This window comes from Jaculus jaculus, chromosome 6 (assembly GCF_020740685.1).
Source record: "Jaculus jaculus isolate mJacJac1 chromosome 6, mJacJac1.mat.Y.cur, whole genome shotgun sequence".
NCBI lineage: Eukaryota > Metazoa > Chordata > Mammalia > Rodentia > Dipodidae > Jaculus > Jaculus jaculus.
In genome coordinates this window covers 53449872-53470265 of record NC_059107.1, presented here as the reverse complement: position 1 = coordinate 53470265, position 20394 = coordinate 53449872, and the positions used below count along the sequence as shown (strand labels likewise).

The 20394-nt window shown below is 37.5% G+C and overlaps 1 protein-coding gene across 1 annotated transcript; it reads left to right on the top strand.

Annotated features, from left to right (window-relative positions):
* Positions 1-5147: 5147 nt before the first annotated feature.
* On the top strand, positions 5148-7230 carry LOC101618012 (regenerating islet-derived protein 3-beta-like). The gene is made up of 4 exons (XM_045152193.1): positions 5148-5223; positions 6116-6228; positions 6784-6910; positions 7163-7230. Exons 1-4 carry the CDS (start codon positions 5148-5150, stop codon positions 7228-7230), a joined length of 384 nt encoding a protein of 127 aa, XP_045008128.1.
* The last annotated feature ends 13164 nt before the right edge of the window (positions 7231-20394 follow it).

The window sequence follows — 20394 nt, the reverse complement described above, 5'->3', positions numbered from 1 at the left end:
ATAAAATAACAGCACATGAACAACAATATTTCTACATGCTTATTTAATATATAAATGTGTATAAAGTTTGAGGTACTCTACTATTGGACTATCTACCAAGTTCCTTGGATGTAGAAAATGTACATAGGCTTTTGGTCACATCAAAGAAGGGATACAAATGACAGAGTCCAAATGATGGGAATCCCTGTAGTACAAATGACCATTTTCCTAAACATATTTTAAAATAAAGCAATATAATACATAATTACTGAAAGAACTATCTACAGTATATATAGTACATGTAGGTCTGATTTGCAGACAACCAAATGGGGTTTGGTAGGCTGGGAAAAAGTATTTATTAAAGTGTGTGGGGCATTGGTAGCACAGGGCAACATGTACAAAAGAGGCTAGAATTAGGGGATACATACTAAAGACAGGGAGGGTCACCATGGACCAGTAATAAAATGACTCTCTAAATGATTGGAGCTAATTTACTGCCCATGGAAGCAAAAATAATTTGCCTTCCTACCCATTAAAACATCAAAATAAAGCAAAAGAAATATCAAACAAGTGACCTTAAGAAAAACCTAGCTAAAACAACCTAAAAAGTAAATAATTTATGAGCAAATAAACAAAATACATGCATTCAACTTTGGGCTCTAAATAGACTGCTTAAACATGCACCTCAGAATTAATTAAAACATAGCTAAATGTGACTAGGTCATACTTTTAGTACACAAATGAAAACAATTCTAAAATGTATGTACCTTATAAAGCACTTAGAGAATGTTAATGCCACTAGTTCTCAACACAAAAGGAATTATATATTCATTTCATAAAAAGAACATGGAACCCATCATAAAAGAAGATGGAAAATGATCAATATCGTTGTCAAACACCCACAAGCCATCAGTTTAGGTTAAAATGAAAGAGGTAAATTTAACCCTACAGAAACAGAAGAAATAGGGCTGGAGGGAGGGCTTAACATTTAAGGCACTCACCTGTAAAGCTAAAGTACCCAGGTTGCACTTCCCAGGACCCGAGTAAGCCAGTGTTTGGCACACTCCCCTGTTGCTATTGTCTTCCTTATGCTGGCAGGGGTGGGGTGGGGAATGTCCACCCTCTACTCATGCCATAGTTTCCCCTGCCATAGTGGAGCTTCCCCTTAAGCCTGTAAGCCAAAATAAACCTCTTTTCCCCACAAGCTGCTCTTGGTTGGGTGATTTCTACCAGCAATGTGAACCTGACTGCAACAATTATACATATATATCCAACAAATCAACTAATAATTAGAAGCTTCTTGTCTTCACTCCATTTATCTCCTTATCTCAATTTTTATGTTTATCATCCTCACTAATAACATTTCATCACATACATTGTACACACACATATCTATTTGATATATTGGTGTATTTGATATATTGGTGTGGTACTTCGCAATCTGAACTTTGCAAAATATTATTATATAAAGTACAATATTCTAGAATATACTCCTTTGACTTTGCACTGATTCCTGCAATATATTATTTTTAAAATCCTGAAAACCTGCAACAGGGGTAGTCATGAGCACTAGGGGTATAATGTCTGCTGCTATATGGCTAAATGTATATACTATGTTCACCAAACAGCCAAGTAAGCACTTCTCTTAACATTAATACCCATATGTTAATGTTACCCTCACTTTTGGCTAGAGAACCTTATTTTTTCAGATGACAGTGACCTTGGAATGACTTAGAAGGCACCATGGTGCTGAGAAGAAGTGGCAGAGGAGTGCTGAACATTGAAATATCTCAATCACACCTTCCATGGCTCAGGGTCCATTGCAGAAGAGGTTGCAGAAAGAATGAAAGAGCCAAAGGAAGGGGAGGACTCCTTATAACATGCTCCTCCAGACACAAAATGACCTGGATATCCATGACCTCACAGTGCCTGACACTACCTACACAAGACCATCATAATAGGAAGAAAAGGTCATGACATCAAAATAAAAGAGAGACTAATTGGGAGGGGATATGATGAAGAGAGGAGTTTCAAATTGGAAGGTGGGGGGAGGGAGAGAATTACTATGGAATATTGTTTACAATTATGGAAGTTGTCAATAAAATATTTTAAAAAATATATTTTAAAAAAGAAAAAATCCCATTAAGTATAACAATTACTCTGGAGGTTTTTCAATACTTGTCCATGGAGAACACATACATATTATGAATAAAATCAACTTCACTCTGTTTTGATTGTTTAAATTGTTCTTTGCAAGGTGTACTTTTGGCAATGTGTTGAGTAGAATCATGAGTGTTGAACAGATTTGTTTTCTAGCTCATAGGAATGTATCCAGAATTTTAATTTTAAGTCTTTGGAAGCTCAATCACATTAAAGATATTTCCATCTGGGGCTGTAGAGATGGCTCAGGAGTTAAAGGCACTTGCTTACAAAGCCTAACAGTCCAGGTTCAATTTTCCCATACTCACATAAAGCCATATGATACACAAAGTGGAACATGCATCTGGAGTTCATCAGTAGCTATAGGCCCTGGTGCACCAATATTCACTCTCTTTCTGTTTGTCTCCCTATCTCCATCTCTTACATAAATAAAGTTAATTTTTAGAAAAAGTCATATCTGCAACTTTTAATTAGAAATTTTCCTCAGTTATTGTTTTTTTTTTTAACTTTTTGAGGTAAGGTCTTGCTCAAGCCCATGCTGACCTGGAATTCACTAAGTAGTGTCAGGCTGGGCTCAAGGTCACAGCAATCATCCTATCTCAATCTCCCAAGCACTAAGATTAATGGCATGTGCCAATACGCCTGGCTTCTCAGTCATATTAATGAAAACAAATATTACTAATTTAATTTTTTTAGATGACTATATGTGTGTGTGCATTCTTGGCCAAATATATATATATAGTTTACTCCTAAGAAGCTCTTTACATTCACGGAGTTAATTCTTTTTTCCTTTATTCTTAAGATGTAACAGTAATTTCATTTGTTCAGGAATTTCACATATATGTTCTAGAGTTAGACTGGGTAAATATCTATCCTATGCTATTTCTCAATTTGTCCTTCTTCCTGACATTCTCTTTGTTACATTACTCTTTAACAAACCTGTCCTAAATAACAGAAATAATTACCTCACATCCACTCCTTATCCAATTGTATCCCTATTTGGTTTTTCCTAGGTGAGAGCTCTTGATTTCCCTGAACTGAGGCACTGTTTCTCAGTCTACACACACAAAGGTCTAAGAAATGAGGTATATCCAGGCTTGTTATTTAAATCCTGAGAAGAATATTGATTCACAGAATGATTTCAAATTTCATTCATTTCTTCTGCAAAGTTTAATAGCTAAGATGTAAATAAGACTTCTTTCTTTTGATTTAACTTGTTTTTATTTGAACTTATTTATGATGAACACCAGTATTTTTCTTTTGTTTTTATTTTTATTTATTTATTTGAGAGAGAGAGAGAGAAAGGCAGGCAGAGAGAGAGAGAGAGAGAGAGAGAGAGAGAGAGAGAGAGAGAGAGAGAATGGGCGCTCCAGGGCTTCCAGCCACTGCAAACGGGCTCCAGATGTGTGTGCCCCCTTGGAACAAATAAAACTTGTACTTAATTCTTTTTTTAAAAAAATTAAATTTATTTTTATTTTTTTCCTTTATTAGTTATACACATACTCAGTGAGTGAATAGCACATGTTGGTACCACAGTTAGCCTCTTCCCTGCCCTGCCCACTCCTAAGGGACCCTCCTCATTGGGGATTGTGTGCCCTGCATTGTGGGAATCAGTTATAGGGCAAAGGCAATGTCTCTGTGCATAATGTCCCAACTGGTGACTCTAACAATCTTTCTGTCCCCTCTTCCATGAATTTCTCAGAGCCATGCTGTATTCCTCTTAGGTCTACTTCAGTGATGAGATCTTGCAAGACTCTGTCTTTGGGATCTCTTGTTTGGTAGGAATTGAGCTTTCTCTGTGTCTATCTCCTCCACCCTTGAGCTGATATCAGGTTCACCAAGAAAACAGCACTCTTGCTCATTTCTCAAATTACTCTATGATTTCAGCTGGCATCCTGATGAGGTGTGATGGGCTGATTTGCTCCTCAGGTCTTGTGTCCACCTGAAAAAGAAAAGCAAAATAATTGTTAAAATAATTCAATAAGACAAATTAGAAGAGAATATGGAGGCTAGAAAGACAACTCAGATGTTAAGGGTATTTGCTTGCAAAGTCAGATGCCTGGATTTGATTCCCCAGTATCCAAGTAAAACCAGATGCACAAAATGCTGCATGCATCTGGAGCTCATTTTCAGAGGCAGGTGGCCCTGGCACAACTCTATAGACACACACACACACACACACACACACACACACACACACACACACCACACACACCACACATATACTTTTTCTCACATATAAAAATAGTAAAATAATTTAAAAAGTATGTGTCATACATTTGTGAGGACCTTGTTACCAGTTGAGCTGATGTGTGCTGTCATATTCCTTAATATAACAACACCATAATTCTTTCAAAATTAAGTAGCTGCATTATATATACTAGAAATCAACTGTCCCTCTATGAAGTTACCCAGAACAGGATATCTGAGGGAAGATAGGGAACGTTGAAACTTCACCCCCATGAGAGGACAGAGTACTTCTGATAAATGGAGAGAGACAACATGTGAGAAGTCTCAAGTCATGACCTGGAATAGTCTTGTACTGTCTCTGGAAATCTCCATAAATTCTTGCCAGTTACTATCCATAGTTCTGAACTACATGGGCACCCAGTGATTCATGTCATTGCCCCTTCCTCAGATAGTTTTATAAAAACTCAGCTTTGGCTGTTCTGATGAACCATCCCAGATTCTCTTCAAAACAGTAAATTGGGGATAAAGATGACCTGATCCATGACAGGTGTTTATCCGTCACATTACATGAGAAGGTGTAGGAAGGTCCTGATCTCACAGAACATGGAACTTTGAGAAGAGCAAAAGCTTCCATGGTTGCTCTCAGAGAAAAAAATAATGTAGATTCCCCATTTCATTCTAGAACACAGAGGGATGGAGGGCAATACTACTTTATCATGCAAGGATACAGAGATGGATGGCAAGGGGCAATACTTCTCAGTGTTCTCTGTCAGTACTTAACCCTTAGGAAATCTGACTATCTCTCACTGCCAGACAAGATGCTGCCTCCCGTGGCCTCAACTGTCCTGTCCTTGATGTTGCTCTCTTGCCTAATGCTTCTGTCTCAGGTGCAAGGTAAGAATTTTCTGCTTCTATACCAGGATTGCCTGTGAATGTTCAGAGCCAGAAGACAAGAGAGAAAGACTCATGCATGCTTCATGTGGTAATGGTGAGAAGATTTTCATGCAGAGAAATTGTCTACAATACCTCTGTTATTCTCCCTTTCTCCTGGCCACTAGAAATGGAGGTAGAATTGTAACAGATAATCAGAGGTATGGGAGGGGTTTTCATGTTGTCATAAATATCTGATTATATTGGTGGATTTAATCATCACACAGTGAAAGTCAGTTATGCAATGCCTGGAAGGAGAAATGTATGGAAGGTGCACTAGAAAGAATTGTCAGATTAGACTGATGAGAGTTTCACTAATAGAAACATCAAGAGAGGTCAAGTGAAAGGAAGTGATCCCACAGAGTACTTTTTAAAATAAGCAAGATTTCTAAAGTTTGTTGAAACTTGAGGGATAGTAAGGATTTAGACGTAGATGGCTCCCAAATATTCCATAAATTGAACACAAGTATAAAATATGTTCTGCATTTCATCCCATCTCTTTTGACTATCTGTCCTCCCAGGTGAAGTACAAAAGGAACTACATATCCACTCATAAGATGTCCCCAAGGTTCTCAGTTATGGGCTACTCATTGCTATGCCTTGTATACCACACAAAAATCCTGGCATGAGGCAGAGGTGAGTTCTGAAAGTCAATGTTGAAGACAAGAGTGAGAAGCACATGTGAGACACAGGTCAGGGAATGGCCTCTAATTTCCATGGCTCTATGAGAGACTGAACATCCTATCCTATACCATTACACTTTCACCTACAACTTCCACGTCTTAATCTACTGAGATCTCAGTCTCTCTCATTGTATCTTTCTTCACACAGCTGTCCTGTGAAAATTGGCCCTCAGGACACCTAGTGTCTGTGCTCAGTGCAGAGGAGAATTCCTATGTGTCCTCCTTCCTGAAGAGCCGTGTGCACAACTACCTATATGTCTGGATTGGTCTACATGACCCCATACTGGTGAGATTCTATCATCTCCTCTCCATTACCTCTGAAGTGGCTTTTCACATAACAGCCACACCCTGTTCCTCTAGACTAAGAATTCAAAGAGTAAATACAGCTCAGATGCTCTGTGCAACTTAGTGTCAAGGGCAAGTTAAGAACCCTAGCTTGAGTTTGTCCCACTCTTCAAATAAAATACATGTGCTTTTAACTTTTACAACATCCCCAAATGAATCCTTGAATTTTTATCCTATGAAAGTTAGATCACTAGTATCTATGATTCTGAAAGCCAGATTTTTCCACTAGGACAATTGAGCCTGAGGTTTTAATTAAAAATTCACAACATACTTAGTTCAACAAGGAATATATTATTTGATTAATTTTTAAAAAGCTTGTGAGAACTGTGTTGGATTTGGTATCAGATGAAAGATGTTATGGTTGATCTTTCAAGTGATAGAATCTCTAGAAAGCATGTGGATGAGCAGATATAATTTCATGCGGCTGGATATGGATATCAGCAAGTCCAGCTAAGGGACCCAGCAAATCTTCAGTGGTCATTGCCTCCTGCTTTAGGGTTATGAATCCCATGGAGATGCTTGGCAGTGGAGTAACAATAATAAGCTGAAGTATGTTAACTGGGAAAGGAATCCCTTCACTGCCATAGACCGTGGTTACTGTGCAAGTTTGACAGCAAAATCAGGTAAGATACAGAACACATCTACCCAACTTTCCTCAACTCCTCATCTCTGTACAGGACTATCCTTTTGCTATCTTCCTGATCTAGGGAATGCAATCTACATTGATTTTTTTCCCCCATGTTCTCTTTTGCATCTTATCCCAGGATTAGCATCCAGGTAAAGAGGAGGAAGAGGGTTTATAGTCTAGACAAGACTGCTTCACTGGACACTTTAGATACAACTGCCTTCTTAATTCTCCTTTCCTGCATTTCCAGGATACATGAAGTGGAGGGACTACCCCTGTGACATGCTGCTGCCCTATGTCTGCAAGTTTAAGAACTAGTGTGGATCCTGCAACTTGAGCTTCCTATGTAGGTCATCATGATCTAGAATCCAAGTTGTGAAGATTCACCCTGGAAGACAGTCCTCCCCTCACATGACACCCGACCCCTCATGCAGATCTTTTCCTCTCCTGCTGTCTTCCATACTATCATTTCAGGCCTGTCTCTCGATTCTGTGGTCTAATATCTCACATAGCAAAAATAAACAATAAAATTTTTACATTCATACTTTTGCATTCTGTTCATACAATAAATGGAATATAAGAAAAATGCCATTAGTGTGAGGTTTTTAAAGAAGGCACTACCATACAATATCTTAAATAGACACATAATCAATAAAAGTAAATATAGGGATAAGGAGCACAAACCATCAAACGTTGGTGTAAATGACACTAGAATAGCCCTGATATATTTAAGCTAGGCATATTTTAGAAAACAGGACATAATCAAAATGCAAAATGACATTAGAAATGTAAAAGTCTCTAATTCTCACACATAAAAATATCCTTAATTTACCCCAGTGTACACCCTCCAAAGAGGCATCAAGTACAAATAGGCCTATTTGAGAAAGAGACAAGGTTCTGGAGGAGGCAGTAGATGGCAAAGAAAAGTCATGGGAAGTGAATATGACCAAAATACACTACATGCCTGTTCAACAATCATGCATAATGAAATTTTAAATAGTGCTCAATTTTCCAACAAAACCAAACCACACTTATGTAGTCCTGTAACAGAACATAAACATGGGCATTAATCTGCAGACCCACAATGAATATAGACATCCCAACCACTGTAATGGCACACTTTCACTTACAATAGGCTGCTCCTGATACATGTACTATGTCGTTGGTAATATGATTAATCATGATGTTTATACTACATCTAACTAACCAGGCATCATCATTAGCAAACAGCACTTTATACACTATTAGTTACATATCCTCAGAACTGTGTGGTGTGCCTGACTAGTGTCTATACTTTCATGGCACTGTCCAGCATATGAGACCATCACACAGTATATCATTAGCCCTGAAAATATTAAAATTCAAAATAGTTGGTATATTTTCAATTAATAAATTTTGCTATAGCAAACTTTTTAAATGAAAAATATAATCTCAACCATTGTAAATAATGGATCTATTCCACACACATATTTCAACACCTCTTTTTCTGAAAATATTGTATTTATTTATTATTTATTTATATAAGACAGAGTGAGACAGACTGAAAAGACAGACACAAAGAGAGTTAGAGAGAGAATAAGTATGATCAATCTAGGGCTTCTTGCCACTGTAAACAACTGCAAATGGATGTACCGCCTTATACATCTGGCATCATGTGGATGTGGGGAGTCAAACCTGGACTGTCAGGGTTAACAAGCAAGCATTTTTAAGGGCTGAACCATCTCTTCAGCCCAACACCTTTGCCTTTTAATAACTAAATGTTCAAGCAGTCAAAATATTTGGAAGTAGATAATTGATTTGACCAACATTGTCAGTCAACATAATTCACTTGACAATGAGCATATACTCTATCCAGGTTTGGTATGTGATACACACCTCTAATTCCAGTCTTAGGAGGCTATTAGAAGTAGAAGTATTAGAAGAAATTATGTAAATTCACATCCATCCAAATATATAGATGTGGATAGATGATAGGTATATATAGTGCAAATTCTCTCCTTTATAATGCACATACTTTTAACTTCAGATGTAACATATTAACAACAAAAGGTCAGATTGTGCTGTATAAACTATATCAGAACAAATTTAAAATAATAGGAATTATAAAAGGCATTTTTGTCTAATGACAATAGGAAGCAGCTAGGATGACAGCTAAAAAGGTATTAGAAACAACACACAATACAAATATCTGAAGATATAACAAGACACTCGTTGGTTACTAATGGTGGAAATAAGTCATAAAATTAGTATGGACAAACTCAAAATACTATTTATTATTATTGACATTGAATTATAGTCTTCATTTTGTTGGGATTACTCTGTTAAAAATATTGGGAGCTTTAATATATTAAAATACTGCAAATTGGTTGTAATTCCACTGAGCCACCCTTTGTTGCCTCCTCTCCTCCACTCCCATCCCTCTGAGGGCCCTTCTCAGTTGGGATATTGGTAATCACTGTGGAGTCATGAGAGCACCAGTCAGTCTGGATTCAGAGGTAGTGGGGGACAATGTCTGAGAGTACACCTTCCTATCTTGTGGCTCTTTTATTCTTTCTGCTTCCTCTGCAATGTCCCTTGAACCTTAGAGGGTATAAGTGCCCTTCAGTTATTTTTAAATTAATTAATTTATTTATTTATGAGGGAGAGATACAGAGAGTGAATGGGCATGTCAGAGCATCTAACTACTGCAAATGCCCTCCAGGTAGATGCACCACCTTGAGCAACTGGCTTTATGTGGTTGCTTGGAAATCTAACCTGGGTCCTTTGGCTTTTCAGGCAATTGTCTTAACCACTAAGCATCTTTCCATTCAAACCCTTAAGCCTTTATTTATCTATTTGTTTTTTTTTAATATTTACTATTATTAACATGTTTCCTATGGATACATCATGTGTTAGTACCCTCTTTTCTCTTGTCCCTGCTCCCATTCCATTTGGGGAACTCAGTGGGGTTACAGGTATTCCCCATGGGATTGTGGTTTATGGGTTGTTGTGGGAGCAATAGTCAGTTATTTTTTGTGGGGGGAGGGAATGCCTCCGGGCATGATGTCTCAATCTGTGGCTCTTACAATCTTTCCACCACCTCTTCTGAAAAATTTTCTGAGCTGCAGTGGGTAAGTTTTAAGTCTACTTCAGTGACAAGATCTTAGGAGCATCTGGATCTCTGCTTTGGTACTTGTTGAGTATACTCCGTGCCTGTCTCCTACACCCTGACACTGATTATCAGGAAAAGCATGAAAGCAGCACTCTTTTTTTTTAATTACATATTTTATTTATTTATTTGAGAGAGAGAGAGAGAGAGAAAGAGAATGGGTATGCCAGGGCATCTAGCCACTGCAAATGAACTCCAGACGCAGGCGCCCCCTTGTACATTTGGCTTAGATGGGTCCTCTAGAATCCAACTGTGATCCTTTGTCTTTGCAGGCAAATGACTTAACCACTAAGCCTTCTCTCCAGCCCCCTTTTTCCTTTTTCTTTTATTTTTTATTGACAACTTCCAAGATTGTAAACAATATCCCATGGTAATTCCCTCCCTTCCCCACTTTCCCCTTTGAAACTCCACTCTCCATCATATCCCTTCCCCCTTTCAACCAGTCTCTCTTTATTTTGGTGTCATTACCTTTTCCTCACATTATGATGGTCTTGTGTAGGTACTGTCAGGCACCATGAGGTCATGGATACCCAGGCAATTTTTGTGTCTGGAGGAGTCCTACCCTTCCTTTGGCTCTTACATTCTTTCTGCCACCTCTTCTACAATGGACCCTGAGCCTTGGAAGCAGCACTCTTGCTTATCTTCCTAATTCTTCTGTGATTTCAGCTGGTTTGACTAAAGTGTGAGAGGTAGTTTATCTTGTCCAGTCTCAATACCTTATGTAAAAGAGAACAGACTTAGAATCTCCAAGAAGAGTGATGTCAACATAGTTTAAATGGAATAAGAATTATTAATTTAGAGAACAGGGCTGGAGGAATGGCTTAGCAGTTAAGGCATTTATTTGCCTGCAAAGCCAAAGGACCCAGGTTCGATTTCTCAGGACCCACTTTAGCCAGACACACAAGGGGGGCACACACATCTGGAGTTCATTTGCAGTGGCTGGATGCCCTGGCATGCCTAATATTCTCTCTCTCTCTCTCTTTCTCTCTCCATCAAATAAATAAATATAAATAAATACATATTTTCATTTAGAGAGCATGATGTATGTAACCCCTCTTTTAGCCAAAGACTAGTGACAGTTTGACACTGGAGAACATAATCTTTCTCTCATGGGGATTCTGATCTGGTTTCTAATTCCAGATATGGGTTCTTTTACACTGAGTGGATCTCTTAGCCAATCAGAAAGCTATTGGTTACTCACTGAATCTGTGTGTCACTATTGCACAGGTGTTTACATTGTGTCAGGATGATTGGTTATGAGTAGCTTTGACCACAGGTTGCTCAGACCTTTGTTGTCCACTTTCCCCTAGTAGCTCATGTAGTACTTTCTGGCACTAGACAGGCTAACTCTCTGGAACTGGCTTTCTTCTAAGTTTCAGCCATGTCTCTCTGTGCTCTGTGTCAGAAGTATATGGCACCTTCAGCAACTGGGTTTTAGCTTTTGCCTCAGATGAGTAATCAAGTCCCTTGACAGAAAGTTGTCTTGATTTGGGGATCTCTTAAGTCTTTTGGATCAATAGCTCAATGTGGGTAGCAACCAATCTCTGGTACTGGGAGTTTCAGGTCAGAGACATAAATTGTTTTGTTTTGTTTTTCTTTTAAGCTTAGGCTTCATCCCACCCTCATCAGAGCCCTACTTTTCAGGTGACCTCTCCACTTACTCTTTTTGAGGGTTATATCTTTCAGACTATCTCCAAGGATACAGGTTTTTATGGTAACAGCTTATTTTGAGTTTAATTTTGTGTTTGATTTTCTCTCCAACCTCTTCCCCTCCGCCCAAACCCTTTCATCCCTATTTCCTGGGCATTGAGTTGCCTATCAGATATGACAGCAACTCCAGCAGATCCAGGTTAGGAGCCACAGATAAGTGACATCATGTAGTATTTGTCTTTCTGTGTGAGTTTGCTGAGTATGATCTGTTCCATGTCTGTCCATTTTTCTACAAATTTCATTGTATTTTTTTCTTACTGCTAAGTAGAATCCCATTGTGTAAATGTACCACAACTTCATTATCCATTCATCCATGGTGAGCATATGGGTTGATTCCAGTTCTTAGCTCTAATGAATTAAACAGCTGTAAACATGGTTGAGCAAATGTCTTTGTATTGATGCATGGAGCAATTAAGGTAAATGTCCAGTAAAAGAATAACTGGGTCTGTTGGTATCTCTATGTTCATCATTTTTAAGATCTCCAAATTGATTTCCATAGTGGTTGTACAATATTTGTGCATTCCCACATTATATGAAGCCTCCTCTTTCCCCACATTCTCATCAACATTTGTCATGGTTAGATTTTTAAATGATTGCCATTTTTACTGGAATAAGGTGGGATCTCATGGGTGTTTTAATTTGCATTCTCCTAATGGTTAGGGATGTTGAACATTTTCTTAAGTGTGTATTAGCCATTTGTAAGTCTTTCTTTGAGAACTCCCTATTCAGCTCTCAACCCCATTTTTGGAGTGGGTTGTTTGAGTATTTTTTTAATTGTTTAGTTATGATTTTTGAGGTCTTTGTAGATTCTAGATATTAGGCTTCTGTCAGTGTGTAATCTATTGTCTCTGCTTATGGTATATTTGTGTGTGCAAAAGCCTTTTAGTTTCATAAGATCCCATTGTTTGAGTGTTTGTTTAGTCTATGGCTATTGGGGTTTTGTTCAGGAATTTTACTCCCACTCATATATATTAAAGAGTCCCTCCTATTTGTTCTTCCAGTAGGAGAAGAGTTTCACTCTTATGTTGTGGTCTTTAATCCATTTGGACTTTATTTCTGTGTATGGGGAAATGAATAGGTCTAGTTTTATGTTTTCTACATATGGTTATCCAATTTGTCCAATACTATTTGTTGAAAATGTTTCCTTTTCTCCAGTCTGTATTATTGGCACCTTTGTGAAAGATATAGTGGCTGTAGTTACTTGACCTAAGGTCTGCGTATTCAATTCCATTCCATTGGTCTATGTCTCTGTTCTTATGCCAGTACCATGCCAGTGTTTTATTTGTTAGTATGGCTTTGTAATATCACTTTACATTGGGTATGGTGATACCTCCAGAGGTGTTTGTTTTTCTCTTTCTTTCTCTCTTTTGCTAAGGATATGTTTGGACATCTGAGGTCTGCTTCCATTCCACATGAATTTTGAGTTTATTTTTTTATACCTCTGTGAAGAACGTTGCTGGTATTTTTATTGGTATTGCATTAAATCTGTATATTGCTTTTGGTAGACTTGTCATTTTCACAATATTAATTCTACCTATCCAGGAACTTGGGGGGCTTTTCCATCTTTTCTTTCCATCTTTTTAAGTCCTCCTTGATTTCTTTCTTGAGGTATTTTATGTTTTCATTATATGTCTTTCACATTCTTGGTTAGTTTTATTTCAAGGTATTTAAATTTTTGTTGCTATCGAAAATTGGACAGCCCTACTGATTTCTTTCTCTGTATATTTGTCCTCCTCATGTAGAAATTCTACTAATTTTTGTGCATTGATTTTGTGTCCTGCCACTTTACTGAAGCAATTAATCACCTTTAGACGTTTTGAGATGGAGACATTTGGGTCACTTATGTATAGGACCGTGTAGTCTGCAAATAAGTCTAACTTAACTTCTTCCTTTCCAACTTAAATCTGTTTTGTTTCTTTATATCTTATTGCTTAGGCTAGTACTTCTACTACTGTTTGAAGAGCAGTGGTGAGAGTGGACACCCATGTCTTGTTCTTTATCTCAATGGAAAATCCTTGAGTTTTTCCTCATTAAGTATTATTTGGGCTTTGGGTGCTGGATCTCTGATTTGGTAGGAGTTGGGTTTCCTCAGTGTCTATCTCCTTCACCCTTGTACCAATATCAGGTTCACTGAGAAAGCAGCACTCTTGGTCACTTCCCCAATTACTCTATGGTTTCAGCTGGGTTCCTGGTTAAGTGTGATGGGCCATTTCTCTTCTCAGGTCCTGCTTCTATTTGAAAAAGAGAAGCAGATTCTCCAACAGAGAATGTTAAATGGGAAAACCATTGCTAGTTTCCAGAGAAGTTAATGAGTGTAAGTTCTCTTGTATCCCAAGATTGGTGAGATATTGATATTGGAGAGTAAACTTGTTATCTGGATATTACTCTGGCTTGTTTCCCAGTTCCAGATATGGGCTACTTTCCATTGAGTGGATCTATTTGCCAATCCCCATCATAGCTTTGTACCATGATTGCACTTGTGTGACCATCACATCAGGTTGTTTGCTTCTGAGTATCTTAGACTCTGAATTTCTTGGACAGATGCTGGCCATTTTCCTCAGTATCTCATGTAGTGCCTTCCAACACTAGATGGGCTTTCTGGGGACTGACTCTCTTCCAGATTCCAGACAGGATTCACCATGTTCCATACCAACAGCATATGGTTTCTTCAGCAGTATGTTTTTACCATTAACCTCTGGTTGACAATCAAGTGCTCTGACAGAATTCTATCTCCTTTTGGGAAACCTTGTAGGTGTCTCTGATCAACAACTCATTGTGGGTGTTAACCACATCCTTGTACTGGGAGTTATAGGCCAGCACCAAGGGAAAAGAAAAAAGAAAATATTAAAAAGAAAGAAAAACAAAGAGAGAAATGGGAGAAAATTAAGGTTAGGCTTCACCTCACCTTCTCCAGGGGTCTTTGATTCAGGTGTTCCCTCTAAGATCCTGAGGAGGGTTCAACCTTTAGTCTGTTTTCCAGGATATAGGATTTTATGATACCAGTTCCATTTGGGTTTGGATTTGTGTCCTCCCCAACCTTTACCCTCTCCTCAAGTTCTACACTTCCTAGTGTCCATTCCTCAAGATGAGTATTAGATATGTTTGCATCTTGGGATGATCCAACTTAGGAGCCACAGATGAGTGAGACCATGTGGCCATTTTCTTTCTGTGGTTGGGAGAGTTTGCTGAGTATAATATGTTCCATGTTCAACCATTTTTCTACAAATTTTATTGTGTCATTTTTTCTAACTGCTGAGTAGAATTCCATCATGTAGATATGTCTCATCTTGTTATCCATCCATCCAATATTGGGCATCTGGGTTGATTCCAGTTCTTAGCTATTATGAAGTGAGCAGCTATAAGCATGTTTGAGCAAATATCTCTAAACTGAGGCAAGGAGCTTTTATGGTAAATACTCAGTAAGATAATAACTGAGTTAGTAACTCTATAGTAAATCTTTTTAGGGGTATCCATATTGCTTTCCATAGTGGTTGTACCAGCTTACATTCCCACCAATATTGAATGAGGGTTCTATTTCTCCACATCCTCAGCAACATTTTTTTTTTCATTTGATTTTTCAACATTTGCTATCTGTACTGGGGTAAGGTGGGATCTCATAGTTGTTTTAGATTCTATAAATTAGGCATATTTCAGTTGTGTAGCCAGCAAAATTCTCCCATTATCTGTGTAGTCTATTTCCTTTGCTTATGGTACATTTGTCTGTGAAAAAAAAAAAATCAGTTTCCTGAGATACCAATGGTTGAGTGATTGTTAAAGTTCCTGAGCTACTGGGGTTTTGTTAAGGAAGTCTTTTCCCATTCCCATATCATAGAAAGTTTCCTCTATTTTTTCTTCCAGTGGTAGCAGATTTTCCAGTCTTATATTGAGGTTTTTGATCCATTTGGACTTGATTTTTGTGCATGGTGAGATGAGTGGGTCTAGTTTTATTTTTCTGCCTATATTTACCCAGTTTGTCCAACAACATTTGTTGAAGATGCTATCTTTTCTATGTTCTACATTATTAGGACTTTTGTCGAAGATTACGTAGCTGTAGTTATTTGACCGAAAGTCTGGATCCTTAATTCTGTTCCACTGGTCTATATTCCTGTTTTTGTATTACCATGCTGTTTTTGTTACTATATTTTTGTAATATAGCTTTAGTTCAAGTATAGTGATGCCTCTAGAGGTGCTCCTTTTGCTGAGCATATTCGTGGATATCCACGGCCTGCTGCCATTACATATGAATTTTGAGATCATTTTTTCTATTTCTGTGAGAATAATGCTGGAATTGTTATTGGCTTTGCAATAAGTCTTTTTATTGCTTCAGGTAGCATTACCATTTTCACAATATTTATTATGCCTATCCAGGAGCATGGGAGGGCTTTCCATCTTCTCAAATCTTCCTCTATTTCTTTCTTCAGTGTTTTTATGCTTCCTCTGTATAAGTCTTTCTTGTCTGAAGTTAGTGTTATTCTAAGGCTTTTTTTTTTTTTCTGTTGAAAAATGGACAATGTCACTAATTTCTTTCTCTATAATTTTTCCCTTTGCATACAGAAAGGCTACTGATTTCTATGCATTAATTTTGTATCCTGCTACTTTGCTGAATGAATTAATCATCTTTAAGAGTTTTGAGATGGAAGTTGTTCGGTCACTTCTGTATAGGATTATGTCATCTGCTAATAGGGCTAAGTAAGCATCTTCCTTTCCAAGTGGTACCCCTTTTATTTTTTTCTCCTGTCTTATTGCTTGGGTTAGGAATTCTAGTACTATGTTAAAGAGCAGAGATGAGAGTGGGTACCCCTATATTGTTCCTGATCTCAATGGGAATTCCTTCAGTCACTCCCCATTAAGTATTATTAGAGCTTTAGGTGTTTTATTTATAGCCTTTATTATGTTGAGATATAAATCGTCCATGTCTATTCTCTCCAACATTTTGATCATGAAGTGATCTTGTATTATACTGAAGGCCTTTTCTGCATCTATTAAAATGATCATGTGGTTTTTGGGATTAAAGTTATTTATGTGGTATATTACATTGAAAGATTTCCATATGTTGACACAACCCTGTGTTCCTGGTAAAAAGCCTACTAGATAAGGTGGAAAATGCTTTTCACATGTTGTTGTATTCTATTTTCAAGGATTTTGTTCAGGATCTTACCATCTAATTTTAATGACGATATAGGCCTACAGTTTTATTTTCTTATATCCCTTGTATCTGTCTGGTTTTGGTATTAGGGTGACATTAGCTTTATAAAGAGGGTTTGTGAGCTTTCCCTATTCTCTGATTGTGTGAAACAGTTTGACAAAAATTGGTTTCAATGAGTCCATCAAGGTTTGATAAAATTCAGCTGAGAAGCAAAATGGTCATGAACTCTTCTTTTGTGGGAGGTTTTTAATTACATTGTCAATCTCCAAGGATGTGATAGCTTTGTTTAGGAGATTAATCTTCTCTCAATTTAGTTTTGGTAGGTGGTATGTTTTCCGGAATGTATCCATTTCTTCCAGATTATCCATTTTTGTGAAGTAGAGGTTTGGAAGTAAGTCCTAATGATTCTCCCAATTTCACTGATATCTATTGTGATCTCTCCTTTTTCATTTCTAATTTTGTAAATTTGAAGTGACTCTTTTTTTCAATTGATCAGATTGGCCAGGTTTTATCAGTCTTGTTTATTTTTTCAAGAAACAGCTCTTTGTTTCATCAATTTTCTTAGCTTAAAATTCATTAATTTTGACTCTGATCGTCATTATTTCTTGCTTTTTTCCCCTCAATTTTCATTAACATTTTCCATGATTATAAAAAGTATCCCATGGTAATACCTTCTCCCTCCCCCCCAACTTTCCCCTTTGAAATTCTATTCTCCATCAGATTTCCTGCCCATTTCAATCAGCCTGTCTTTTATTTTGGTGTCATGATCTTTTCCTCCTCTTATCATGGTCTTGTACATGTAGTGTCAGGCACTATGAGCTCATGGATATCCAGGCCATTTTATGTCTGGAGGGAGCACTTTGTAAGCACTCCTACCCTTCCGTTGGCTCTTACATTTTTGCTGACACCTCTTCCACATTAGACCCTGAGCCTTGGAAGGTGTGATCAAGATGTTATTTAGTATGCCAGTCACTTGTTTCCAGCACTATGATACCTTCTGAGTCATCCCAAGGTCACTGCCATCTAAAAAGAGAAGATTTTCTATCCAAAGTGAGAGTATCATTAATAAAAGTGTATTAATATTAAGAGAAGTGCTTACTGGGAAGTTTAATAAGCATGGTATATACATTTTTCCAGACATCAGCAGATGTGACACCCTTAGGTCTCATGACTACCCCTGTTTTAAGTTTTCAGTATCAGGGAAGTATTCCCTCCCATGGAGCAGCCCTGCAGTCCAGTTGGAGGACAGCTGGTTTCCACTATGATAGACATACCAAACACACCAACCAAAGAAAAAATATTGAAGGCAGTCAGAGAAAAAATATCAAGTTACCTACAAAGACAGGCCTATCAGGATTACAGCAGATTACTCAACACAAACTTTAAAAGCCAGAAGGGTGTGGAGTGATGTACTCCAAGTTCAGAAAGATAACATTTGTTGATATTATTACTTTATCCTGCAAACCTATCCATTCAAATAGATGGAGAAATAAGGAATTCCACTACAAAAGAAAGCTAAAGGAGTATTTGAAGACAAAACCAGCTCTACAATAAATACTTGAAAGAATCCTCCATGCAGGAGTAAAAGAAAAGCTCATGTATAAGGAACCAAGAAAAAAAACTAACAATACTCAAATACTAGTAATCGCAAGAGAGCCAAGGTAAAACCAGAATAACTACAAAAAAATGGCAAAAATTAATATACACTTTTCAATACTATCTCTTAATATCAACTGCCTCAATGCCCCAAATAAAAGACATAGGGTTACAGACTTGGTTAAAAATCAGGATCCTTCAAGTTGTTGCCTCCAAGAAACCCACCTTTCTACAAAGGGTGGACACTATCTTAGGGTGAAAGGTTGGAAAAAAGGTGTTTCAAGCAAATGGACCTAGAAAACAAGCAAGGGTTGCTATCCTAATATCTGACAAGGTAGACTTCAGTAAAACATTAGTTAAGAAAGATAAGGAAGGTCACTTTATATTGATTAAAGGCACCCACCAACAGGAGGACATTACAATCCTAACCATATATGCACCTAAAATGGGGGTTCCCAAATTCATCAAACAAACGCTATTACAACTAAAGTCACAGATAACACCAAACACAGTGGTAGTGGGTGACTTCAACACCCCACTATCATAAACTGTGAGATCATCCAGGGGTGGGGGAAACACAGAGTGGAATCTGGACTAAATGAGGTCATAGAAGGAATGGACCTAATAGATATCTACAGGACATTTCATCCATATGATGCAAAATGTACATTCTTTTTAGCAGTACATGGAACATTCTCTAAAATAGACCATATATTAGGACACAAAGCAAATCTTAACAAATACAGGAAAATTGAAATAATTCTTTGCATTCTATCTGACCACAATAGAATTAAACTACAAATCAGTAGCAAGAAAGGCTATAGAGCATACACAAAATCATGGAAACTAAACAATACACTACTAAATGATGAATGAGTAAATGAAGAAATCAAAAAAATTATAGAGTCAAATTATAATGAGAACACAACATATCAAAATCTCTGGGACACAGTGAAGGCAGTTCTAAGAGGTAAATTTATAGCCTTAAGTGCCTATATTAAGAAATTAGAAAGGTCGCAAGTAAACAACCTAATGTTAACATGGGTCCTGGGGAATCAAGCTTCGAACTAGGGTCCTTAGGCTTCACAGGCAAGCACATAACTACTAAGCCATCTCTTCAGCCCCAATTTCTCCATCTATTTGAATGGATAGCTTTGCAGGATAAAGTAACCTTTTTGATATTTGTTATCTTTCAGGACTTGGAATACATCACTCCACACCCTTCTGGCTTTTAAAGTTTGTGTTGAGTAATCCGCTGTAATCCTGATAGGCTTGCCTTTGTAGGTAACTTGATTTTTCTCTCTGACTGCTTTCAATATATTTTCTTTGATGTGTGTGTTTGGTAGTTTGATTATAATATGGCAAGGAGAGGTTCTTTCCAGGTTTTGTCTGGCTGGTGTTGTAATGGATTCCTGTATCTGCATTGGCACCTCTTTCCCAATTTTGGGGAAGTTTTCTTCTATGATTTTGTTGAAGATGCCTACTATGTCTTTGGAGTGAAATTCTTCTCCTTCTACTATGCCCTGAATTCTTCTGTTTGATCTTTTCATAGTGTCCTGAATATCTTGAAATTCCCACTCGTACTTTTTTATTAGTTTGTCTTTTTCTTTGTTGGACTGTATTAGGTCTACCACATGTTCTTCTAGCTTAGATATAAGTCATCTCCTTCATCCATTCTACTGGTGCGATTTTCTACAGAGTTTTTATTTCATTAAATGTGTTCTTTATTGCTGGTAATTCTAACTTGTTTTTCTTTATTATTTCTTTTTCCTTATTTATGGCTAGTATTGGCCTCTTTATTTCATTAAGGTGTCCTGTGTCTTCTTTGCTTCCTTTGATTTCTTCTTTGACTGTTTGGATCATATTTATAATAATTCTTTTG